Source organism: Chelonia mydas, chromosome 15 (genome assembly GCF_015237465.2).
Source record: "Chelonia mydas isolate rCheMyd1 chromosome 15, rCheMyd1.pri.v2, whole genome shotgun sequence".
NCBI classification, from domain to species: Eukaryota; Metazoa; Chordata; order Testudines; family Cheloniidae; genus Chelonia; species Chelonia mydas.
Genome location: NC_057856.1, coordinates 3,594,777 through 3,621,551, shown reverse-complemented (window position 1 = coordinate 3,621,551; position 26,775 = coordinate 3,594,777). Strand labels below are relative to the sequence as shown.

At 45.6% G+C, this 26,775-nt stretch overlaps 1 protein-coding gene and 1 long non-coding RNA gene across 8 annotated transcripts in view; one reads left to right on the top strand and one right to left on the bottom strand.

Moving 5' to 3' along the window:
- On the bottom strand, positions 1-2,495 carry LOC119563757. Its single transcript, XR_005222344.2, has 2 exons — positions 2,442-2,495; positions 1-906 (listed from the first exon to the last, which is right to left on the bottom strand). It is a non-coding gene; the product is annotated as an uncharacterized LOC119563757 (long non-coding RNA).
- A 427-nt stretch (positions 2,496-2,922) lies between these two features.
- The window catches only part of MORC2 (MORC family CW-type zinc finger 2), a 103,649-nt gene continuing 79,796 nt past the window's right edge, over positions 2,923-26,775 (top strand). For 2 of the 7 annotated variants that reach the window (XM_037878416.2, XM_043529987.1), the window contains exons 1-4: positions 2,924-3,365; positions 12,244-12,297; positions 13,374-13,408; positions 14,851-14,919. In XM_037878416.2, the coding sequence (XP_037734344.1) occupies positions 3,298-3,365; positions 12,244-12,297; positions 13,374-13,408; positions 14,851-14,919 (226 nt within the window). In that variant the 5' untranslated portion in view covers positions 2,924-3,297. Of the gene's footprint in view, positions 3,366-4,929; positions 9,362-9,407; positions 12,298-13,373; positions 13,409-14,850; positions 14,920-26,775 lie in introns of those variants that run through there. The other 5 variants (XM_037878417.2, XM_037878420.2, XM_037878418.2 and 2 more) reach the window with 5 other exon arrangements.

Genomic DNA, 26,775 nt, shown 5'->3' with positions numbered 1-26,775 from the left:
TTCAAAAAGGTAAAGCTTTATAACCATTAAAACACAAATTGTCAACTCAACATCACATCAAAATATACAAAGTAAACCTCCTTACATAAAACGCTAATAAGTTCTCAAGCAGCATTCTTCTTACTTTGCCTAAAATATGATTTATTGGTGGAAATATTTTTTCATCAGTTTGGTACGTACAGCAAATTTGACATTTACTGACAGAAAAATTGAATCCTTCCAGACCTAACTATAGAGCAGGTACCAATAAGGAGTCACCTTTGTCTGGCAAAATTTGTTCTTCATACATCTATGCTGGCCAGAGTTCCTTTATTCTCCAAAGGTTTAGTGATTGTTTTTATGATTTTACTAGAAGTAAGCAGTTACAGGAAGATAACAGCCAGAACCACCCTGCCAAAGGTCATTACGTTTGACTTTCTCTTATCTTCTTGTCCCTTTCTAGTTTCCTACCATTTTTCAAAAAATTATTAGTAGGGCAGTAGTGTTAATATCTTCAGATTCCTGTCATGGGGCTGGTCCATGTATGCCTAATTTCTTCAATTATGTCCTTACCATCTCTTTCTCAGTAGTTTTTTTAATAAAAGGGATCTTTCACTTCCTAAATTATCCAAACTCTTCATTTCTTGTTGCAGACTGAATGACAGGAGCCATGGGGTAGGGGGTGATGCAAGTGAAAATGTTTTGTAGCAAAAGTTGATCTCTTCCATCAAAGATGACAAATAAATGAAAACTTGGTTCCTTGACTAGTCTGGACCAAGCTCTTTTCTGTCCTTTGGCATCTCTCTCCTATTTGAATGGCTGTTAACATCTGTTTTTAAGGCAGTAGATTCATTAAGCGATAAGGCCCAAAACTTTCGCCATTAGATCCATGGTAGCTTTGTCCTGGACTTCAACAGTGGGTAAGAGCTATATAGAGAAGAGACACTGCATCCGATGAAGTGAGCTGTAGCCCACGTAAGCTTATGCTCAAATAAATTGGTTAGTCTCTAAGGTGCCACAAGTTCTCCTGTTCTTTTTACTGTTTTCAGGATCAAGTTTGCACATTGTAGCCTGCAGAAATTACTACAGTGAGGGTGGCAGCATAGCACCAGGGGTGGGAGGCATTTGCAGAGGCAGCAACACACAGCAAGGCACATGGGGGCTGTGTGTGTGTGTGTAGGGGGCACCAGCATATTGCCAAGCGTGGGGGGGAGGGAAGTTGCAAGGGCAGCAGCGAGTAGCCACGCATGTGTGTGTATGTGGGGGGTGGGGGGAGGGTGTTGCAGGATACCAGCATACAGCCAGCCACATCATGGGAGGTTGTAGGGGCAACAGCCTAAGGAGGCAGATGCAGACAGGGTGTTGCAGGGGCAGCAGCTTGCAGCCAGACACGAGGTGGTGGGGGCAGCCAGACACGCGGGAGGGCGGGGACAGCAGCTCGCAGCCAGACACGAGGTGGTGGGGGGGGAGGTGGCGGGGGCAGCCAGACACGCGGGGAGGCGGGCAGCAGCGCGCAGCCAGACACGCGGCGGGGGGGGGGGGAGGTGGTGGGGGCAGCCAGACACACGGGAGGGCGGGGACAGCAGCTCGCAGCCAGACACGCGGCGGGGGGGGGAGGTGGTGGGGGCAGCCAGACACGCGGGGAGGGGGAGGGGCAGCAGCGCGCAGCCAGACACGAGGTGGTGGGGGGGGGAGGTGGCGGGGGCAGCCAGACACGCGGCGGGGGAGGGGCAGCAGCGCGCAGCCAGACACGCGGCGGGGGGGGGAGGTGGTGGGGGCAGCCAGACACGCGGGGAGGGGGAGGGGCAGCAGCGCGCAGCCAGACACGCGGCGGGGGGGGAGGTGGCGGGGGCAGCCAGACACGCGGCGGGGGGGGAGGGGCAGCTCCGCGCAGCCAGACACGCGGCGGGGGGGGGGAGGTGGCGGGGGCAGCCAGACACGCGGGGAGGGGGAGGGGCAGCAGCGCGCAGCCAGACACGAGGTGGTGGGGGGGGGAGGTGGCGGGGGCAGCCAGACACGCGGGGAGGGGGAGGGGCAGCAGCGCGCAGCCAGACACGCGGCGGGGGGGGGGGAGGTGGCGGGGGCAGCCAGACACGCGGGGAGGGGGAGGGGCAGCAGCGCGCAGCCAGACACGCGGCGGGGGGAGGAGGTGGTGGGGGCAGCCAGACACGCGGGGAGGGGGAGGGGCAGCAGCGCGCAGCCAGACACGCGGCGGGGGGGGGGGGAGGTGGCGGGGGCAGCCAGACACGCGGGGAGGGGGAGGGGCAGCAGCGCGCAGCCAGACACGCGGCGGGGGGGGGGGAGGTGGCGGGGGCAGCCAGACACGCGGGGAGGGGGAGGGGCAGCAGCGCGCAGCCAGACACGCGGCGGGGCGGGGGGGAGGTGGCGGGGGCAGCCAGACAGACGAGGGTTGCAAGGGCACGCGCTGGGGCGGACGGTATAGGGGCGGGGGGGGCACCTACGGTGGCTGGCGCTTGATCCCAGCCAATCAGGGTGAGGGAGCGGGTGTCCGCACACGCGGGCGGGGCCCAGCCGTCCCCCCAAGCAGAGGCTCCGCGGCCGCTGCTACTCCCCACAGCCCCGTGCGCGCGCCAGGCGGCCAGCCCAGCCGCCGCGCTGCCTCGAAAGGACGGGTTCGTCACGTGACGTGAGCGAAGCCGTTGCGGCTGGCGCCATGCCTCACCTGTCACGTGCTTCCGGGCCCGGCCAATCATTGGCGAGCGGCGAGGCCCCTCCCAAGGGGGAGGCGGGGCCGGTGCGGGTGCAGCCTGCGAGCGCGGCGCGCGCGAGCGAGCCCGGAGCAGACAAAGCGGGACCGGCGGTGGCAGCAGGGCCTGGCCCGCTCGGCGAGGAGCAGGCGGAGGCCGCGGGGAGGGGCGGCGGGGGCCTCCGGCACGTGCTGCCGGGGGCGGCGAGCGGGAGCGGGGCTCCTACGCGGCGGCGGGGGGCGGCGGGGGCCTGCCGGGGTGTTGGCCCCAATCGGCGGCGAGGCGCGGGCTCGGGGTCCGCAGCGGCGTTGGCGCGGGCTGACCCTCCCCGCATGGCGGCTCCGCCCGGGGCAGGTGGCGCCTTCTGGGACGGGCCGTGACGGGCGGCGGGGGAGGGGCGGGCGCGGAGGCCTCGAGGTTCCCGCCGAGGTGCGTTGATCGGGGAGTGGGGCCGCGCCGCGGCGGCCGGCGCAGGGAAGCCCCGCAGCTCGGCCCTGGCTGGGAGGCCGTGCCAGCGGGCTGGGGGCCCGGAAGAGCCCGCTCGGCGCTGCGCAGTGCCCGCCTGAGGTGGGGATCTGGGGCAGGGGCTGCCGGGCAGCCCGGGCCAGCCATGGCTTTTACCAATTATAGCAGCCTGAACCGGGCCCAGCTGACCTTCGAGTACCTGCATACCAACTCGTGAGTATCCTGGCGAGTGCAGAGCCCCTCCTACCGTCGACCAGCCTGGGCCTGGAGGCTTCTTTTCGCCTCTCGGTCGCCCTGTGGCGGCCCACCCACAGCCACTCGCGGCCAGTCTTGAACTTTGGACGCTCATTTTACAAAGAACCGATGCCAAATTGCCTTGCTAATCCAGAAAGGGTCCCCAGAGTCTTCCCGTCTCCAGGCTACTCTACAGTGTTTGAACACAGGCTTCAGCTACATGAGCATGATTTGTATCTTCAGTATAATTCAAGTCAGCTGGAGCCATTTATATCAAAACCAGATGAAACTCGACGGTGGATCTTAAGGAATGAAATATTTATGCTGCTGCCGGTTACTCTTCTTGATCAAAGAATCTTAACAGCAACAGAAAGGCAGAAGCCTTTAAAGGTGTCTTCAGGAAAGGAAACCAAACAGTTAAAAGCAGTTTGCAAGAAGGATGTTCTTTGTGTTTGGTTTTCTCCCAAAAATAACTTGTCTGCTGAGGAAACTGATATTTGTCTTTTCCCTGAAGGATCTGTAGATCACAGGGTAAGGAAGACGTGCAATAATTTTTGCACATGCATTGTGCCTTTCACTCAAGGATCACAAAGCACTTACCAGTATTAAGTATTACAACACCTCTAAGAGGTAGGTAGGTATTATACCCATTGTAAAGATAAGCAGACAGAGAGATGACATGACTTGTCTGAGATCATACATCAGTAGCAAAACTGGGAATAGAATCCAAGAGTCTTAACACCTAGGCCCCTGCTTTAAATACAATATGCACTCTCTCACTGGAGCATTTATTAACAAAGGGACTCTTTTTGTGTATCTGCTCATGTGTGCATTGTTTTAGAAAAATATAAGCACTTTACCTAAATATTTGATATTGTAGGATAGCTGTTGGAAAGTGTAATACGTGGAGAGAGATTGGAAAAAAGTGGACTTCCTAGAGTTTATAGAAAGTGCTTTTGTGTAGAGTGATTTGAATATGAGAAGTCATTCTCTTGTTGCCTCTTTCTTGGTAATGGCAGTTTCTCCTTTAGAACGTTTTATTTGGTTAACGCTTGCATGTTTTATTCAGTTGTATTTTTGAATATGATAAGTTTCCTTTCTGCCCCCAATTGGCTTTCAGGGATTGTTGTGTATTGGAAGTCCACAAAAAGGAAAATGTTCTGGTAGAGCTGATTCAGCTATTTTGAGTTTGGCTATTTTCATCTAAGTGTCAGAACAGTGGTTCTCAACCTGTTTACCATTGTGTGCTGCAACCAGTACTACCTCAATGGCCCTGAGGATGTCACGTGGGTCGCAGCTCTGTTCTGATTGGGCTGCAAGTGGCCCGCGGGCTGCAGGTTGAGAACCACTGGTCTAGAACTGGTTCTCAAAGCCGGTCTGCCGCTTGTTCAGGGAAAGCCCCTGGCGGGCTGGACCGGTTTGTTTACTTGCCATGTCTGCAGGTTCGGCTGATCGCGGCTCCCACTGGCACGGGCCAAGGGATGGGCCAAGGGACATGCTGGCCGCCCTTCCTGCAGCCCCCATTGGCCTGGAGCAGCAAACCGCAGCCAGTGGGAGCTGCGATCGGCCGACCCTGCTGATGTGGCAGGTAAACAAACCGGTCCGGCCCACCAAGGGCTTTCCCTGAACAAGCAGTGGACTGGCTTTGAGAACCAGTTGTCTAGAACATACCCAGTGTTGCTCCTGGAGTCAAAGTGACATTGGTATTTTAGGAAAATCAAATTTGGTATACTGACACCTGTCAGAAATCTGCAGATTGCAAGTAATCAGCTGTGTAATGCTGTCTAGGAGGGAGGGAATTCCATAAAGCACAAGGTTTTATTATCCTTACAGTAATATGTTTGGGCATAACAATACAAACTAGTGATGGATTCTCTGCATTTTGGTCAGTTGGCCATTGGAGGAACCATACCTCTTTGTCTTTATGGCCGCTTTGTAGAAGGGGGAACAACTAGAAGAATTGGCTATGTCTGCTCGTGTTAATAAGAGAAATATAGTGCAAACGTAGGGTTTGATGGTTTGTCTCATCTGTTACCTTTTTCAAATACTGAGGCAAAATGGGAGTGAGGGAGCCTCAATGGTATGCTATGGCATCATCTGGCTCCTTTAGACGTCTACGGATAGAGCCAGAGCACAGAACCTTGACTGAGTTTTACCTTAAGTTTAGTTTTAAATTAAATTAAGTTTTTTATTAATAGTACTAGATATGGAAGAGAGATGGATTACTTGGCAAAGTTTTGAGTCTCTATAATGATTGCTCTTGGCAAACGGTAATTATTTCCAACCCATGGATGAAAAAAATAGCAGTTATACCTCTTGGGCACAGGAGAAGATAGTGGCACTATGTCATTTGAGGGACAATGGTGCTGTGGTTCCAGTCATTGCTTTGCCCTATAACTGGTACAGTTACTTTAAATGTTGTCTTAGGTCTTCTGGTTGGTGTATGAGGACCGGGAGTTGAGACTCCTGAGTTCAGTTCCTGGTGCTGTCATTGACTGACCAAGTGACCATGATGTCAAGTCGCTCTACCTCTAAGGCTCAAGTCTTAGATATCCAACTCCATGGCAAACTGGATCTAAATTGTGCTTTGAGGTCCCAAGATTCTGCAGTGCTCCAGTGTGGCAGATTGGAAAGTCTGCAGCATCTGCATTTCAGCTACAAAATGTAGACTTCTAATAAATGAGATTAACTAGTACAGTCATTATAGTGGTGCATGTTTATTTTTATATTAAAGTAATTTTATGTTATCACAGTTTCAGTTCTTCATGGATTTTGCATCGCATAATTGCATGATAGAAGTTGTTAGGAGGGAAGATGGAGGTTTTGGAAAATAGGTGAGGCACAACTAGGGCTTTTGACATCCAACAAGTGATGAGAAGCATTTTGAGATTGTGGAATAAGTACCTTAGTTGGTTGTTTCTCTTCAAATGATCAATAGTAAAATTAAGAAGTGACATTTTAAATTTTAATCTGTTTCAGAATTAACTCTGAGATGAGTGAAGTATTCATCTTTCAGAACCATAGTCTCAGGCAGTTGCAGACTGAGGAAGACACTGTCATGTTTTCATGGTGGTTTTCACAGTCATGAGAGCTAGAAGCTTCTAAATGACAGATTACATTTTGAAGCACAATCTCTGGCTGCGGAACTGAAAAGTACATAGTTCCTGATTATAGCTGTTTACTTCTTAGGTTTTGTCTACTGGGAAAATGAGTTGTGGTTTTAGAAAAAACCTCAACCTGGCATGAACTAGTATGTTTTAATTAGCATGTTGCTAAACACTATTTACCAGTTCAGGTAGATTCATGTTTTTTAAAAGGGTTAGCTGGTTGCCATTAGTCATGACCCTAACGGTCAACCTTAGGGGTCATGGCTAACGGACGAACTTGTTTTTAAACATTATGTGGTGCGTTTGACAGCTTGCTAATTAAAGCATTTAAATTGATATGTTTTTAAACATAACTCATTTTCCTAGTATAGACAACCTAAGAGTTGTATTAAGGCATGTAAAAGACCTTTGTGATCCTTTCATGAAAAGCTCAGTGTAAGGTTAAAGTATGGTTATTATTAACACTTAATTATGGATCCCTAATACAACAGATGCTTTAAAATTCTCCTTTTTGAGAAAAAGTTAAACTGTATTAACTATTAAAAGCTAATGAGTAACCTGGTACAAAATTATATTTTAAAATGCTTGAAAACTTTTAAAAAGAGATGAACACAAAAATGCACATGGATCTGACTAACTTGTCTCCCTGTATGCTTGAATGTGTTTGCTTCAACCAACTATGCATTACAATTTGTTAAAATTTGTACCACTAAATTTATCTTTGGAAATAAATCTTCTAATGACAGCCTGCGGTCAAGAGTTAATATTTGTGGCCAAGTTAAAACGAAAGCTGGCCCTTTAACTAGAACTGACCTGTTAGACACAGTTAGAATGGCAGACGTATATTTAAGCGGAACAGAAGTTTTTTTTTTTCCTCTGATAGCTGCTCAATAGATTTGAGAAATTTAAAAAAAAAAAAAAAAAAAAAAAAGCAGCTTCTTTACGTGTTAAAAATATTTTCTGCCTACAAGTGAAGGATACAATAAGCCAATGGATGAAGGTTTTGTTACAGTAATAACAAGAGAAGACAGCTCTATTTGCTAACAGGATGCCAAACTTCCAAAGTAGAATTTGGTGCATTGCTGGGACCTCCTTTGCTACAGAGAAGATGACTTATCATGATTCTGTGGTATTAATTAGGTGCCCATCGCTTTTACATACCTGTAGGATCAGGAATCAGATTGGTTGTTGGCTAGGATAGGCTACCTTTCCAAGCTCCACTCACAAAATAAGTCCTGTTCACTTCAGATGTTGCTCTCAATAGACTGTGCAGATGTTCAGAATATAATCACACCTGCTTTCCGGGTTGCTGGAATTTGGCTTCCTTTCAGTGTGGTCTGAATACGTCACACCCATGGCATTGTTGTGTTCCTTAAGGCTTGGCTCCCTCTTGGTGGTGCTCATTTTTGAGTGGGAGGTTGTAGTAATAGTACTTTCCAAAGCCCACCCATTCGTGCTGTCAAAATGAACTATCCCTCAGAGTAGATTTTGTAGATCTTCACAATATATTTCCTCTTCTTACGTGATTTGACTGAGCTGTGAAATAGCAAATAATGAAGACACTTAAAGTAGAGACATCTCAGTAAATATATATACTGAGATGAAAGGGATAGTTTACACCTCTCAGCTATTGTTTCAGACTCTTTGCAAACTTGGGCAGATATTACTGCATTAGTTAGATTTGATTCATGTTTTTTGACATGTTTACAACTGAAACAGCTCATGGGCTTTTTTCTGTACAACAAGAAGGCATCTTGCGAGAGAACCATTACAGTGTTGGGCCTTGCATAGGATTGATGGAAGTTAAGTACTTATTTGTCAGGTAGTTTTGACATGGAGGAAGTAGGTATGTTGTTGCTATAAATGAAGATACTCATTAACAATGCAAATCAGCTTCTTGGCTTGGTTTTTAAGTTAACATTCGACTCTGATGATCTTTAAGATCATTTTGAGAAGATGCCATTTTTGAGAGTAAACCTTTTTTATACATACTCCAAAGAAACCTACATGTTAATATGCCCTAACTAGGGATAAATATTTTTGGAGTTCATTTCACCTCAGTTTTAGCGAGGTTTCGTCTCTTTGCCTCAGTTGATATGAGGGGACTACATTGTTAATAGGCATTCAGATACCACTGTGATGAGTGCAGTGGGAAAAACAGTTATTTAGAAAAGGGTTAATCATTTTGTCGCTCCTTAGATTATGGTGTGATGGATCTGTTTTTTTCAGCCCTTTCATTCCTGTGATCGTTTTGTTTCTAAATCCATATTTATATTTTTATAATAACACAGCAAAGCATATTCTTAAATATTTGATTCACTAAGTTTTAGTTTGAAGTGTTTTGGGATGTAGTGTCAAAGGTGCAGAAGTATAATGTATATTAATTCTGACTCAACCATTTGCTTGCGACTATCCACTCTATGGAACATTCTCCAGATATATTTTCAGTGGACTGTGTTTGTGGGTTTTTGTAATTGTCTTTAAACTGATTGGAGTACTGGAAATCTGTGCATGAGGGAATTTCCGCACTTTCTGTGGATTTAGCGTTTGTGGTACTGGTATTCCTGTGTTCTGTGCAAATTTTAAGGTTTCATTCTAAAAGCAAATAAAGTTTCTACCTCTTCTGGTTATGAAGAGAATCTTTGAAATGTAAACTGATACAGGGCTCTCTCATCCTTAGCCTGCAGGTGAACTGAAACAGTGTCTGAAAGATGTGAAGGGCTGCATTCGTATAAATGTAGTGATTCCTGAAAGCTAATGTCAGCTTCTTCATTGCTGATCACTTTACCAGAAACATCCCATCCTTCTGAACCTATGGGTGCAGCCTGAATACTACTACTTTTATTCTATTCAGAGTTCAGATGATAGGTTAGTTCTAATGATTTTTGTAGCGGATATGAAAGTTTAATCATAGTTATATGTCTGACAGGCTCATTTGGACAAAGTACCTTTATAATTAGGTGTTAGTATTAGGGCTGTCGTTTTAATCGCAGTTGACTCATGATTAACTGAAAAAAATCGTGATTAAAAAATTAATTGCGATTAAGTGCACTGTTGAACAATAGAATACCAATTGAAATGTATTAAATATTTTGGGATGTTTTTCTACATTTTCAAATATGTTGATTTCAATTACAACACAGTGCTCACTTTATATTTTTTATTACAAATATTTGCACTGTAAAAATAAACAAATAGTATTTTTTAATTCACATCATACAAGTACTGTAGTGCAATATGTTTATCGTAAAAGTGCAACTTACAAATGTCACATTTTTTTGTTACATAGCTGCACTCAAAAACAAAACAACAACGCAAAACTCTAGAGCCTGTAAGTCCACGCAGTTCTACTTCTCGTTCAGTCAATCACTAAGACACACAATGCTGCCCACTTATTATTTACAGTGTCACCAGAAAGTGAGAACAGGCATTTGCATGGGACTTCTGTAGCTGGCAGTGCAAGGTATCTATATGCCAGATATGCTAAACATTCATATGCCCCTTCATGCTTTGGCCACTATTCCAGAGGACATGCTTCCATGCTGATGACGCTCCTTGAAAAAAAATGTTAATTAAACTTGTGACTGAACTCGTTGGTGGAGAATTGTATGTCTCTGGCTCTATTTTACCCACATTCTGCCATACGTTTCATATGTTAGTAGTCTTGGATGATGAGTCAGCACATCTTCAATTTAAGACTGCTTTCGCTCCAGATTTGACAAAATGCAAAGAAGGTACCAATGTGAGATTTCTAAAGATAGCTACCGCTCTTGACCCAAGGTTTAAGAATCTGAGGTGCCTTCCAAACTCTGAGAGGGATGAAGTGTGGAGCATGCTTTCAGAAGTCTTAAAAGAGCAACACTCCGATGCAGAAACTACAGAACCCGAACCACCAAAAAAGAAAATCAGCCTTCTGCTGGTGGCATCTGACTCAGATGATGAAAATGAACTTGTGTTGCTCCACACTGCTTTGGATTGTTATCGAGGAGAACCTGTCGTCCGCATGGACGCATGTTCTCTGGAATGGTGGTTGAAGCATGAAGGGATATATGAATCTTTAGAGCACTTGTCATGTAAATATCTTGCGAAGCTGGCTACTAAGAGTGCCATGCGAACATCTGTTCTCACTTTCAGGTGACATTGTGAACAAGAAGTGGGCAGCATTATCTCTTGCAAATGAAAAACTTTTTTGAGCGTTTGGCTGAACAAGGAAATAGGACTGAGTGGACTTGTAGGCTCTGAAGTTTTACATTGTTTTGAGTGCAGTTATTTTTGTACATAATTCTACATTTGTAAATTCGACTTTCATGATAGAGATTGCACTACAGTACTTGTATGAGGTGAATTTAAAAATACTATTTCTTTTTTACAATACAAATATTTGTAATAAAAAATAAATATAAAGTGAGCACTGTACACTTTGTATTCTGTTATAACTGAAATCAAGATATTTGAAAATGTAGAAAGCATCCAGAATATTTAAATAAATTGTATTCTATTATTGTTTAACAGTGTGATTAATTGTGATTAATTTTTTTAATCATTTGACAGCCCTACTTAATGTTCTTGTAAAGTTCAAAGTCAGAGTCAATAAACATGCATTTTTAGCTCTAGATGTGGCCCAATCTATACTAGTCATTTAATTTAACCTGGGAAGGAACACCATTCATCCAGTTTCTGCATTTCCCATAGTTTAGCTCAAGTTATCACAGGGTTATAGCTAGTCTGCATTTGAAAACTGATTAGCTTTTGAAGATGCAACACCATGTTGGATGTACAGCAGAAATTTTACATCTATTGGTCTTTGACAAAAAAAGAAACGAAGGTTTTAAAGAAAACGGAACAAGAGCCAGTAAAAGGTTTTGCTGGAAAAGACTACAGCAGAGCAACCACGTGGAATGTTACAATTTTGGATTGGGCACCTCTTACGAATTATGACAATTAAGAACTTTGGACTCAAATATTCTTCAGGATTATAGTGAACTGGGATTCAGTCAGAGTAATTTTGACATTGAATTCCTAAAATCATACGATTAAACATACCATGCTGGCTCATGAGCATCTTTTTCTGGATTAGCAACAGCTGCAGCTACTGATTTCTCTGGCAAATATCACCTGATTTGTGCAACAGTAGTAAGCATATGAATGCATACCAAGTTCATATTTATCAGAAATTTAAATCTTGGAATTTGAAGAGATGCTTTTAAGGGGAAAAAACCTCCAATCCTGTGCAGTGTAGTCATTGCCAGGGCATGTTTTATTAGTTAAAATGATTTAATTAGAGTTTAAAAGAACCAGTCAGTATAGTAAGTAATCAAGGATTCACATGTATTGATTACTTCTTGCTAGAAGAGTGCCAGTCAGTGATTCACTGTTTTGACACCTCGTAATAAGGGGAAGTGGAATATAATTTTCCCCTTAGCTAATACTCTTAATGCCACTACACAAAGATCACAGTTTGAATCAAGAAAATCTAAACTTAATGTTATTTGAGTAGCTGTTTTATTTGTCTCCTGTTTTTGACAGTACTAGATGACCTCCTGAGGTCTCTTCCAACCCTAATCTTCTATGATTTTATGAATAGTGCACCACTAATTTCTAGTTTTGTTACATTGATTGGCGAGGAAGTATGTTACAAATTAGTTAGAAACTTGACAAAAATCAGTTTGACATACATATTAAATTGAGAGATATACAGTCTCCTTCAATATTGCTGTAACCTTCCTGACTCTCAGTGTTTGACATTTCAGAACCACTCATGAGTTCTTGTTTGGTGCCCTTGCTGAGCTTGTAGATAATGCCAGGTATGTATTTGAGATTGTGTTTGTATTGGGAGCTAATTAAGTTGCTGTGGTTTATCTAGCCTACATATTTAGGGTAAGCAGCTGAGTGACCTTCACTACCAGTAGATCTTAAGAAGAAAGATGTAATGCAGAAGCTTATAGCTGAATGGTGATGGTGCACCTGTATCCTACATAAGATACAGGCCCTGCCCAAGAGGAGGACAGGGTCCCATCTTGAAAAACTGATAGTGTAAACAGCTAGAAAACACGAAGTGTGTTGGGAGACCAAGAAGGATCAATTTTACGTCCTTTTTTTTCCTTAGCCTTTTGATGTGGTTTTGCATTCTTGTGCTTTGTAAAAGTGAATTTTATGGGAGTTTGAAGAATAGGTAGGGCATCTGGTGCATTGGGATAGGGAGGGGGGTTCCAGACATGAAGGGGAGCACAGACTCTGAAGAACTCTTGCTTGAGGAGAAGGTAAGTGATGTCTTTCAAATGCTGAAAGAAGCTTGAAGTTGCAGGCTTATTCCATCATGATGTACAAAGATATTTTTTTCTTCATGTACTTGTTTCTCTCATGAAATGAGTGTCTGTTACAGAATAGGTATTTGCATTGTAATCAGGTTTAATTAGTATGCAGCATCAGTGTCTTGTGGTGGAGTTTGGATCTGAACAAGGGAAGGCCAAAAATGCAATGGTACACCAAAGTCTCTTCGATTTCTTTTAGGGGTGCTGATGCTTAGCCTTAGAGAGAGATGGTGTGTGAGATAATATCTTTTATTGGATCAATTTCTGTTGAGAGACAAGCTGTCGAGCTTACACACAGCTCTTGAAGAAAAGCTTTGTGTAAGCTCGTCTCTCACCAACAGAATTTTGGTCCAATAAAAGATACTACCTAACTTGCTTTTTCTCTCTAATATCTTGGGACTGATGCGGCTACAACAACACTGCATACTTAGAAAATTACACAGTTTTTGATCCATAATGATCGCTCCTGTTGAAATTCCCACTCATACATGCAGAATCCTCTCGGGCTCCTAGAGTGTTTCACCTTCATTCACTCTTTGGACGCTGATTGTGTTTTTGTTACTTTGTAGAGATGCTGATGCCACGAGAATAGATATTTATATAGGTAAGTCAGACTTGTCTTTTTCCTTCGATGCCAGCAATGTCAGGAGGATTGCAAAATACATCCAGCAAATTACGGATTTACAAGTAGATAAAATGGTACTGGACACACTCCCTAAGGTCAAGTGTCCCATTAGTAAAGCCTTCAAATCTATTACATTTCTAACATGAATAAATCATTCAGAAGGAGAGGTGTAGGAGGGTGGTGAGGGGAGCCTTGCATTGTCTTTAGATGGGTCTTGAATTGAATCTACTAGAATCCTGTACCAGAGTAAAGGAATCTTACAGAATTTAGGGCCAGAAGGGACCAATAGATCATTCAGTCTGACCTCATGTAGCACTGGGCACCAACACCACCCAGCACCCGCACACTAACCCAACAACTGAAATGAGACCAAAGTATTACAACCCATAGGAGACCAGACTATTATGTGATGTAGGGAGAGAATAGGAGGGACCAAGATGTACCAGTGCCAGAGCCCTCTGCACTGGCAGGGAAATGATTCCTTGAGACAAACCCAGATAATCCTGGCAAGTGACCTGCACCCACATGCTGCAGAGGAAAGTGAATAACCTCCAAGCTCACTGCCAGCTCTAACGTAGGGTAAAATTCCCTCCTGACCCCACATATGGTGATCAGTTAGACCATGAGCATGTGGGCAAGAACCAGCCAGTCGAGTACCTGGGAGAATGCGCAGTGTCACCTCTGAGCCCAGGGCCTCCCCCAAGGTCTCATTTCCAGCTGTGACCATCTCTTAATGTTGTTTGCCCCCACAATTTCTGTTTGGAGACTGTTCCAGAACCTCATCCCTCTGATGGTTAGATACCTACTTCTAATTTCCAGCCTGGATTTGTTCATGGTCAATTTATATCCATTTGTTCTTCTGCTAAATGTTGTCATTTAGCTTAAGTAGCTATTCACCCTTCCTGGTATTTATCCCCCTAATGTATTTACAGAGCAGAAAACCCCTTGCAGCCTTCTGTTAGCTTTACTAAACAATCCAAGCTCTGGGCCCTTCATTCCCCTGATCAACCTAGTAGCTCTTCTTTGCACCTGTTTCAGTTTATCATTTTGGAACATAGGTGACCACAATTATACACAGCTTGATTATTTTCTTCTCAGAAATTTAAGACGTAAGCTTCCTCTACTTGCTTTGATTTAGCATGTGAGCTTAGACTACCTTCCTTTCCTGATGAAAGAGAGTAATAATTTTTCTGTAATAAAAACACCTACAGTCTCATCTGCTCCTGTTTTTTCTCTACTAAGAGATGTTATTGATGGTGACTAACCTTTTGTGTGGTACAACTACAAAATGTCAGCTTGAAGTTTGAGTCCTGCTTGCTGTACTGCTCCAGTCATGAAAACTGTTTGGACACTTTCAAATAATTTTTAATTCCCCTTCCTATTTGAGTGTAATGGTTCTGTTAATTCTTCTCTTGTTGTAGAAAGACGGGAGGACCTGAGAGGTGGCTTCATGCTATGTTTTTTGGATGATGGAGCAGGAATGGATTCAAGTAAGTGACAGGAAGTTGTATTTGCAGTGTCACGCTGAGGAAAAATAACTTTAATCCTTACAAGTATTCTGCCAGTGTCACATCCCTATGGTTTTGGTGGGCGCAATGGGTGATGCATGGGTATAAAAACTTAGGTCAGACAATTAGAGCAGCAGTGGCACGAGACAGAAATTGAAACTGATTGTCACATGGAGTCTATACAAATCCATGTCACATCTGCAAGGGAGACTAAGAGCCACCTTTGCCTCTGCCATGGAATCAGCGAAACGGTGACGCGAATAATTAAACCAGACTTCCTTCAGTCTGCCTTGGACCCAAATATGTCCTGCTGAGAGGAGTTCTCTGCTTTGCAGAAAAGTCTGGCTAAACTCAAGAAGCTTTTCCAGGACCAAGCAGATGGATTCTGAAGACCCTCTTTCACAAGTTTGACTCAGGCACATCACTACTGGATCTCTAAGTACTAAGGGAAGTCCACGCCACCAGATAAATGAATCCTTTACTCTCATGATTAGTGACACCCACCTAGATCATCTGCTGATCTGAAGCATATCAATACCATTCTGGGATAAGGTATTGGCTGCCATAAAATTTGCAATAGTTTAACATGGGTTGCCGAAGATCTTACCAATCAAAGCCCTGTCTGTCTTCCCTTCTTTGAGTAAGGTTAAGAAAGTGGGGCAAAAAAGATTCCAGGAGCACCTGATATATCAATAACCTAGAAGTTTCTCAGTCATTTTTTGATTAATTGAAGTTTGTACTAACTGCATAAGGGCATCTATCCCAGGCTCTGGGTATTCTTGGCAAACTATACAGTTAATAGCAGACTCAGCAGTTGATTTAGTGAGAGCACAGTTACAGCAGCAACCTATCAGCATAACTACCTCTGAAGTGCCAGCCTCAGCCTTTCCCTCAACTTCCTGTGGGCCAGGGAGACAATTTGGGTCTTACAGAGTGTCCTGAAGGTTAACACATGTTCGTCTTTTGGTCTTGGACAGAAGGCAGACATCCATCTTAATATTTTAAGACTTACCAGCAACTTTTGACACTACCTCTCTGTATTACAGCCTTGTCGGGGGGTGACCTGGCAGGATGAGTGGAGTCACACTGAATTGGCTAAGTGTCATTTCTTGTGGACCTATCCGACAGGCTTATGGTGGTTGGTTTCTAGTCTTCCCTGAGCGCTCTCATCTATGGAATCTTGCAGTATTCAGACCTGTGTCTATCTTTCAGCATGTATATTGAATTACTAGAAGATATTAGAGGATGATATGGGCTTCAGTAGTAGCAGTTCATGACAACACTGCATCAGAGATGAATTATGTCCTTTGCCAGTTGACTTGGTGCTTGAGTGAAAGTGTTGGTTCATCCTTGGTCTGGGAAGGATAAATGCGATGCTTGTAGGAAGGGGGAGGGGAGGTGCTTTGAAGAATTGGATGGAACCAGGTCTTTGCTCTTTCAGATCATCTGCCATTTAAGTTGATATGTAGCTCTTACTGACTCCTCAGCAGGCCAGAAGAGTGATTCTTTGTGATGCAGACCTAATCACAGTGATCTGTGTCTTCATTGCCTCCAGGCTGGATGACCACAATGGGTTCTGCCAGTAATGAAGGCCACATAGGAGCCATGTGGAAGCTCTACCTCATTCATTATGCAGCACCAAACTTGAACAGAACTGCTGAAAAGAGCACGTTGCAGTGCATGCTGCACTGGATCTCCATCCAATTCCGGATCTTCCTGAAGGTCTCAGCTCTTATATGTGATGGTTTAGGATCTAGCAATCTCAGAGATGATCTCTCTCTGATATCCACTCAGGGCAGATGTTGCAGCCAACTGACTTCAGGATGAAACTTGCAAGGGCCTGTAGAAGGTCATCTACCAGACTTTCCTACCACCAGAAATCAGGCTGAGCCTTGTGTTCAGTGTAAAACACTTCTCTGTATAAGCCTTCCCTCCAAAAATGTGGTCTTAGAATGGCTTGGCAATGTTTGCCCTGTAGACAGACCAGAACAATCTCACTTAAACATGGAACTCAACAGAGGAAGGATGAAACATATGTGTTGGAACAAATGTTTGGTTTCCCTGGCTGTTCATGTGGTTCTTTGCTACAAAAGAGATGAGCATGTTAGAAATACCTTCATAACTCTCCATACTTATGGCATTGCAGCCCAGATATATTCATAGTATCTTCTAGTAGCTTCATGTACACATTGAACAAAACAGAACCCTATGGTACTCTTGTTCTCAGCTTGAGCTCCTGCTTCAAGTGCCATTGTGGGAAGGCATTGGTCTTGGAAAGCCGTTCTTGAATCCAGTGAGCTTGCAACATCGTAATATCTGGCAGATGTTTGGTGAACACTTGGCTAAGGCAGTGACAGATGCATCAAAAAAAGGCCCAGGAAATCTTGCCTCCCTTTAAACAGACAAGAGAATACAGGACATTCCAAAAGAATAGTCTGTTCCTCTAGAGCCTGTTCTTTTCCAGGTACCATAGACAGTGTGGCAGTTCTCAAGAAAGATTAAATAAACCTGATAGGTGAGGTGAGGTTAGGGGAGACTTCAAACCAGCTCCCTCCTCCAGAAGATGTCAAACACCTAGTTTTGACGCTCAGTGTGTGAGGCCCAAAGCCAATTTGAGGAGAGACTTCTCTTTGTGGATCGGTGGGTGCAAATGTCTTTGACAGAGCAACCTCAGAGAATGAACCAATTACTCTCTATCTTAGAGCCGTGTTTAGTCTTTCCTTATGGCTAGGAACATCCAAGAGAGTCAAGATATGCACAAGTTTGTTACCTATCTTTTTAAAATTGAGCTATAGAAGGAGTTTCCCAAAAGAGACTCTACTCAATTTTATTCTTAATCACTAGATGTTTAGTGGCATCTGGATGGTGGTGGACCTCAAAGCCATGAAGCGATACCTGCAGAGACAAAGGGCTAGTCTACACTGAAAACTTTTATCGACATTACTGTCTCTCTCAAGGATGTGAAATATCTACACCCCTGAGAAACATAGCTATGCTGATTTAATCCTTGGTGTGGACAATGCTAGGCCAATGGAAGAATTCTTCCATCTATCTAATTACTGCCTCTCAAGGAGGTGGATTAACTACAGTGAGGGGAGAAACCCTCCCATTGCTGTCGTGTCTACAGTGAAGCGCTACAGTGGTGCAGCTGCAGTGCTGCTGCTATGCCACTGTAGTGTTTTAAGTAGACATACCCTGAGAGTCCATATGTAAACCCAGAATCCCCTCCCCTTGCAATCTCTGAAGAAGGCATATTTACATATTCCAATCAGGGCCTCCGACAGAAAATGCTTGAGATTTGCAGGGCTCAAGCAACTCATATTGCTACCTCCCTTTAAGTCTGTTCAGAAATTTTCCAGTGTATTGATACCTGCCTGGACACACAATGGTGTATACATGTCTGTCCTTTCTCAGATAACTATTGATCTGTGCTCCTTTAAAAGAGAGAGCCTTCAGGACACCCTTGTAACTGTTCATCACTTGGTGCATCGTGGTATCTTAGTTGAGAGATGGTCAGCTAAGAACAGGTTCTTGCAAGGGCAGGCGAGCTCCGATCTAGTATTGACAGTGGAGACCACAGATGGCAGCCTATATGGCTGGGAGCTAACTTCTACCAAGACCTGTACCAGTATTTAGAAAGCCATAACACTGATTACAAAACACACCACAACAGCTGATCCACACATTAACAGACAGAGCTCTTCTACACAAAGAAGCTCATTCCCTCGTAGTTTGGGTGGGGAAGTTGCCTGTCCTTGTGTAGCCTCTGTCAGGGGTTCTCGAACTGGGGGTCATGACCCCTCAGGGGGTTTTGAGATTGTAAGGTGGGGGGTTGTGAGCTGTCAGCTGCTACCCCCAAATCCTGCTTTGTCTCCAGCATTTATAATAGTGTTAATTTTTTTTTTTTTTTAAAAAGTGTTTTTAACTTATCAGCGGAGGGGGGTTGCACTCAGAGGCTTGCTGTGTGAAAGGGATCATCAGTACAAAAGTTTGAGAACCACTGCTCTATATGAAGGGTAATCTCAATTTCCTGGCTAAGCCGACAGCAAATAGATCTTGTAGAGTGAAGCCTTCACCTATTCCTCTTCTCAACAAGAAAATATGGAGAGCCAAGGAGAGGGGCAGGTAGCTGTTGCACCCCCCCCCCCCAAAACCAACTTTGTTCCCAAGAGACCCATATTTTTTGCTCATGTATAAGGTTTTAGAAGCAGCAGACATGGGTGGTCATAAGCTAAATACCACCTTTTAAGTCTGTCGTCTCTTCCTGCTCATGAACTAGGGTTCTCCGTAAGCTCAGGGGAGATCGGGTCTAATCATTCTCATCCCATTATGGCTGAGAAAGCTGTAGTTCTATGACATAACAGACTAGGCCATGGAACATCCAGTGTGCCTAATATACAGAGAAACTCCTCTGGCTTATCCAGACCTCAGAGGGCTCAGATTTCAGAGGAAATGGTTACAGAAAAGAATATTCTGAATAATTTCTGTTCTTCTCAAGGAACCATTCTACCAATAGACAATATTCTCTACATGGCTTGACATTTAAACACTGAGGCAGAAATAAGCAAACCTTAGACTAATGCATGCCTCTCAACGGGCCTGAAAATTCCTCAATAGACATATGTCCTGAGAATTTGTAGACCAGGTAAGATTTACTCCCATAGTCATCCAGAAGGTTTAGAATCATTCATACTTAAGATGGTCACAGACCTCCATAATAAACTGTTATCAAACTGTTAACTTTACCAGATGCCTAGTTAAGCCATTCCATTTGTCTCTCCTGTCATCTAAGGTTATGTTCATCTCTTCCATGCTGAGGCCTTATTCATAGAATGCTGATAGAAATGCACTTGCCACGCCAAAGAAGCGATACTTTAATTTTGGAGTGGATCTGATTTTTTTTATTGAAACATCAATTTAAAGGAAGGGTTTAGACATCTAAATCCTTCATGACCACATGGCTATGGTGTTGTGTGTTGGAAGCATGTAAAGCTAAGTGTTCCCTCTGAAGGCTAATTTATTTATCCTTCATCTTATGATTCATGAGGTTGTATCTCTTTTATGAAGAAATCGGCAAGGTGACTACATGGTCCTGAGTTGTACCTTTGCTGCACTTGAAATTAGACATCCAAGTATGTTCCAGTTTGGTCTTCGGCAGGAAAGCGCTGGATGCCATAGCATCACAATGAACTCAAGCCTCTGTTGTGCCTAGTTCTTTGGTATCTAGGCACAGAAAAATGTGCCTTAGAAATACCATGGATCAATGGGTAAATTCTGGCTCCAGACTAATACCTTCCCTGTACAACTGCATTTCTGATTAAAATCCCATTATCGGGATCAGTGGACCTGAATATGAAGAATGGGAAAACGTGTCTATCTGAAAATTTTCCTTTCTTCAATAATTCAAGTCCACTAACTCAACCACTTGTTATGTGGTTCTAGGTACTGGGATATTTGTTCAGTGGTTCTTTGCTCTGTGCCCTGTGGACAACAAAACAACAACTAAGCTACAAATAATATGGCTAAAGTTATAGTATAAACAAGTTCTGTCGTTACTGCTCACTCCAACTAGTTTGTGCTTCAGTGCCAAGGTTATAGCACTCACCCTGTGATGTGTAGGTCTGTCTCTTCCCTCAATGCTTCATGGAATCCAAAAGCCTATTGAGGATTAGTAGACAAAACAAGGAGCCTTGTTAGGTTTTTCAGATGTGATTCAAACACTCTGCCTGTTTGTCTTGGCTAATGAGGACCAATTAGTGGACTGGTAGCTGGTCCCTAGAGGTAGATCCCTGAGCAACTTCCTTTAGAATACAGTGCAGTCAGAAAGCAATGCAGCTATACCATTTATTCACCAAAAACTTGCATGACAAGGAACATGAACATAAAGCTTAACTAAAGATATTGGTCATGCAGGCTGGAAACTTAATTTAAAAGGACAGGCAAAGAAACACACACGCAGATGGGGTCTCTATTGCTACTACCACAATAAAGCATAAGTCTGTTTTCTTTGGACACAGATTTAGAGATTTCAGGGTTCCTGGCAGGTTGTTAGGGGCAGGGAGATGAAGGCACTCTTTAGCCCCCTCTCCCAGAGGAGATGGATCACTACAGCTCTTAAAAGCTGCTCTGAAGTGTCCTCCCCTATTTAGTTTGACTTGACACAAGATGGCATTTCCATGAGTAATTAGACCTTTAGAGCCAGTCGGTTGATCCCCTTGACCATTGATCCCCTTGGCATTCCAGTCGTCTTGTCTGAACTAAGGAATTTCACATCGTCTTTGGATTTGTAGATTTTCTCCCCAATAGATTCTTTGTGATAACTCTGTTCTTCTTTGAGTGATGGTTCCTATATGTATTCCAAACACAGGTGCACATATGCGCTGGAGCTGGAAGTTTTTTTCAGCAGTGTCAGTTGGCCCGCATGTGCATTGTACATAGCCTCATGGTGCAGGCAAGGTTATATGAGACTGTGCGGAACGATGCCCCCTCGGTTCCCTCTTACCGCTGCATGGTTGGAGTTGGAATCCTTGTTCCTCCATACTCGTAGCTCGCCTGCAAACATGCTTGTTCGTTGTACAGTGTTAGTATTTTTTTTTTCTATAATTAGTTTTAACCCTCACCCCATCTGGGGCCGGGCTATGCCCCTGCTTCTCCAGGGGACTATGCCCCACGTTCTGCAGTTCAAGAACTGTTTGTCGTGCCCTTGTTCATACTCCATGAGTCGTGAGTACCACCACTCCCTTTATTGCCTTGGAGAAGCCCATCTAGCTGCCCATTGCTAAATCTGCGACTCCTTCCTGCTGTGGGGCTCACCTATTCCGCCTCCATACGTTCCTCATGGAAGAGACTCCCTGGCTGCGTGCCCAGTCTGACCAGGAACTGTCAGTTCTGATGGTGCAACACCCTTCGCCAGTGGTGAGCCCCCCACCTAGTACTTCTTGTGCCTCGGATCCAAAGGTGCCGCTGGTGCCAGAGAAGTCCCAGTGTGAGTCGCAAACACTCTCTCATGGGCATCGTAGCAAGCCCCTGTCACAGACTGCTGCCAAACTCAGTGTTCCCTCCCCGAGCAGCGCCCAGTCAGGTGAGAGATCCTGTGCAGACACATGGTGAGCTTCCCCAATCTGAGAGCAAAGCTAAAAAGAAGCGTGAGGTGTCAGTAACATCGAATGCACGACTGGCCTTATTTACCTTCTCAGGGCACCTAACCTTCAGTCTGGGCTCCTGCACCAGACCCGAACAGCTCAGACTCAGAAGTGGAGCCGGTATTGATGGGTTCCAACAGTCCCTACCATCACCTCCTCCTTGCTGGATGATACCCTGATTTCCCCCCACCCTCTTGCCTCCTGACAATCATAAGTAGTATCAGGAGCTGCTGCAGAGTGTTGCTAGTAACTTGGGCATACCCCTGGAGGAGCTCCAGGACCACTACCACCACCAGTTGCTGGATATCTTCCAGTCCCAGGGACTGGCTTGCACTGTGTTGCCCATCAACGATGCTGTCCTGCGGCCAGTGTGGATGGTCTGGCACATGCCTGCCTCCCGTGCCCCCATGCCCAAATGGGCAGATCGCCGGTTCTTTGTTCTGTCTTAGGAAACAGACTTTCTCTTCTTCGCCCCCCCACACCCCTTTCCCTGGTGGTTCACACGGCGACCAAATGCTTGAGGCAGCGTATGCATGGCCAGCACACAGGGTGGCCAAACGCCTGGCCCTTTTAGGCCAGAAGGTCTACTTTTCCATGGTGTTGCGGTTTTGCATTGCTAGTTACCAGGCTTTGCTAGCGAAGTATGGCTTTAACAATTATGCCAAGCTAGCAGAGAGTTCCTGGATGACTTACCATTGGACAAACGGCAAGGCTTCCAGGCCCTTGTGCAAGAAGATCACCTGACTGACCAGATGAGCCGCCAAGAGATGGTCGATGTCGCAGATGCATCCTCCTGCTCCCTTGCGACTGGCGTAGTCATGCACAGGGAGTCATGGCTGCCATCCTCTGGCTTCCAACAGGAGGTCAAGACCACCATTCAGGACCTCCCCTTTGATGAAGACAAGCTGGTCTCATCAGTCTTTGCCAAGTCCCTTCGCTCCCTGAAGGACTCGAGGGTGACGCTTTGGCCTCTGGGCATTTACATCCCAGCACCCTGGTGGAGACCAGCAATAACAACCCTCCCAGCCCTGGTCCTATGCACCATACCAGACCGCTATCTCCACTGTGAGGATGCTCCACCTTGAAGACACTGATCCCAGTGGCCCCAGACCTCCGCTCCTGCGACAGCCACCTCTTCCTTGCCTCATCAACCACATTTTTTTGACGCACAAGTTGAAGCTGAGAGTCCCCTGCATCACCACCCTCGTCCTCCCATCTCCCCCGTTACCTTTGAGGCTGTCTTTTCCCCACAACAGGAGCAAGATCACCACGGACTGTTGGGTGCTGGGGGCTGTACGACACGGTTACTCTATCAGGTTTCTCACCTCCCCACTTCACTGGGCTCCCGCGCGGGAATCCCTGCCACAAAACGAGGCAAATGCCCTCATCACCAAGGGCGTGATAGAACCGGTGCTCGGCCCCTTCATTGGCTAGGATTTCTACTCTCCATATTTCTCATCCCGAAGAAGGGTGGAGGGCTCCGCCCTATACTCAATGTCTGGATTCTCAACACCTTCATCTGCAAGACAAAGTTCTGTACGTTCATTTCGCATTGATTATTCCCTCCCTTCTCTGGGGAGTCTGGTTCACAGCTCTCAACGTGAAAGATGCGTACTTCCATATCGACATCCACCTGGCTGACCACAAATTTTTTCGCTTCCGTGAGGGCACTAACCACTACCAGTTCAGGGTCCTTCCCTTCGGCATTGCGACAGCCCCCCACGGTCTTCACAAAAGTGTTTGCAGTAGTGGCAGCACAGCTCCGGAGTCTGGGATGCTCCATGTTCCTGTATTTGGACAGCTGGCTTCTCATCATGCCTTCCTGCACCAAGCTACATCTGCCATTCACACTCTTCACTCTCTCTCCTCGCCACTCTGTGTCTGCATTAATGAGGAGAAATCGGTGCTCATCCTGACACAGACAATCCACTTCCTTGGTGCTCATCTCGAGTCCATGGCAGCTGGGGCCTTTCTCCTGGCAGACCGCCTCGCAACCTTGATGGCTGTAGTTGTGGACCTTCACCGCAACCCCCGCACCACAGTTCACCTATGTAACGCTGTATACCCAATTACACGTGTGCTATCTACAGCTGTAGCTCCTGTCAGTTGCCTGGCCTCATGCAACCCACTTGGATGACACACTGCTTGTTCCGTGCTCAGTTTGGGCCTCCCTGGTCTGGTGGATCGACTCTCCAAGGTGTTCTTCAGCACCCCCTTCACCACACTTGTCCCAGCTGTCACCTTGACCACAGATGTCTCCCTCACCGGTTGGGGCATTCTCTGAGTGAGCACATTGCCCAGGAGTTTTGGATTCAGCATGATGCACACGAGTGCATCAATGTCCTCCAGCTTCGAGCAGTCCGCTTGGCTTGCCGCATGTTCCTGCTACTCATCTGTGTCAGGTCAAATCATCTGACAAGATCATGGTGGTGGCTTACATAAACAGGCATGGTGGCACCAAGTCTCTGTCTTTTTGTACAGAATCCATCCACCTCTGGAACTAGTGCATCCGCCATCATGTCACGCTGAACGCAGCATATCTCTCAGGCACGCAGAACTCCATGGCCCATGTGCTCAGCCGGCACAGATACCTCAATCACGAGTGGGAACTCCATGACCCCACTCCCCATTCACTCTGCTATGCCTGGGATACCCCTTGCCGGGATCTTCTTGCCATGTGTGAGGCTCACAAATTCCTCCTTTACTGTTCCTGGGGGGCCACGGAGCCCAGCTCCCAAAGTGGTGCTCTCCTGCCTTGGGGTGGCAAACTCCACTATGCCTCTCGCCCCATTTCCCTCCTTCCCAAGGTGCTACAGAAGATCTGCCAGGACACAAGCCACAATACTGCTGATCACTCCATTTTGGCCCGGTCAGTTGTGGTTTCCCAACCTCCTCTGGCTTTCTGCCTGATCCTGGACCTCACCCCAGACCAGGGTACTGTCCGCCACCTCAATCCTGGCCCCCTTACTCTCATGGCCTGGTTTTTGGATGGGGCTTGTGCGTGGTTAACACCTGGTTGGCACCAGTGTGTCTCATCCTTACCCACAGCAGGCGGGCCTCCACCAGAGTGTGCTATATAGTGAAATAGGCCTGTTCCATCTTCTGAGCTTGGTGCCATAACCTTTCCCTGGACGCTTTCTCCATCACCTCCTTGAACCTAAGGCCTCGGGCCTTTCCCTTAGCTCTGTCCTGGTCCACCTGGCAGTCTTCCATAAGGACGAGGTCTCCTTATACCTTCAGGAGAAATTTGGGGTGAAAGTGGTTTCAGACTTCCACATCAGGCAGTCGATTTACCTACCAGTCTTACATCCTAAGCCACATGCCAGTCTGGGAGCTAGAACTTGCACTCACTTGATGTCTGTTGCACCCTCACCTTCTACCTCGACAGGACCCGTGACTTCCGTGCTTCTCCACGCCTTTGCAGACAGATCCCGAGGTCAGGCCCTCTCCTTCCAGTGTGTCTCGAAGTGGGTCTTGGCCTGCATACGTGCATGCTACAAGCTCTCTAATGCCATGCTGCCCAGCTGGATTATGGCACACTTGACATGGGCATAGGTGGCCACTTCCACCTCCTTGGCAGATGTATCCTGGCATAATATCTGCCAGGTGGTGATATGGCATCCTGTCCTTACCTTCATGGCCTGCTATGCCATAGCCCAGGGGGCAGTAGCCGATGCAGCCGTGGGTTGTGCCTTCCTTCAGACTGCAGTACCTCTTGCATCCTTGCAACCTTCTCCACATTGATCACTGCTTGGTACTTAACTGCATTTGGAATACATATAGAGACCATCACTTGAAGAAGAGGAGGAGGTTACTTATATGTAACTGAAGGTTCTTCAAGATGTATAGTCCCTATTTGTGTTCCAGTACTCACCCTCCGTCCTCTCTGTTGTGGTCCATGTTGCTCAATGGTGAGAGGGTGACTGTGGTGGGGTGTCATCCCTCACAGCTTCATATAACCTCGCCTGCGGCACAAGGCTACGTACAGCGCATGTGCAGGTCAATGGATACTGATACAACAATCTTCTGTCTCTCTGGTGCATGGCGCACATGTACACTCATGTTTTGGAATACAAATAAGGACCATGCATCTCAAAGAATCTCCAGTTACAGGTAAGTAACCTTCTCTTATCTCAGTAAAGAATTTATTGAGGATTCAGTTACCTCACAAAAGAATCATTTGCTGAGCTATTATCCCTTGGACTTACAGAAGCTTAACACTTTGCGTGTAGTTTCAAATGCTGGCTTCCCATCTCACATATAATGGAAGACCTGAATTAATGTGGTGGAAAGCAAATAAAAAAATAGTCCCCCAAAACCTACAACCTCAGAATAATCACATCCTTTCCATTGTGATTGCACCATATATCCAATGCTAATAAAGAGTATTAAATATTAGTTGTGTTTACATATTGGAATGATACTACTTTAATACCATTTAAGCATTCTTGAGCCAATGCTCTAGAAACCTGCCAGTGAATTTACAATTGTTTTATCAGCATGTCTCTGGTTAGTAGTGCTATTTTGTTAAAATGATCATTGTTTCATAGAGGAAAGACTTGGAAATGGGTGCAAAGACTTATGTGGAGTTTTATGCTTTTGTATTTTACAAAATGTTGATATTATTGAATAATGTTTGCAGCAAATCTTTGCTGTAGGTGTCCTGCTGGGTTCTTTTAACCTGAAGGTATTTGGA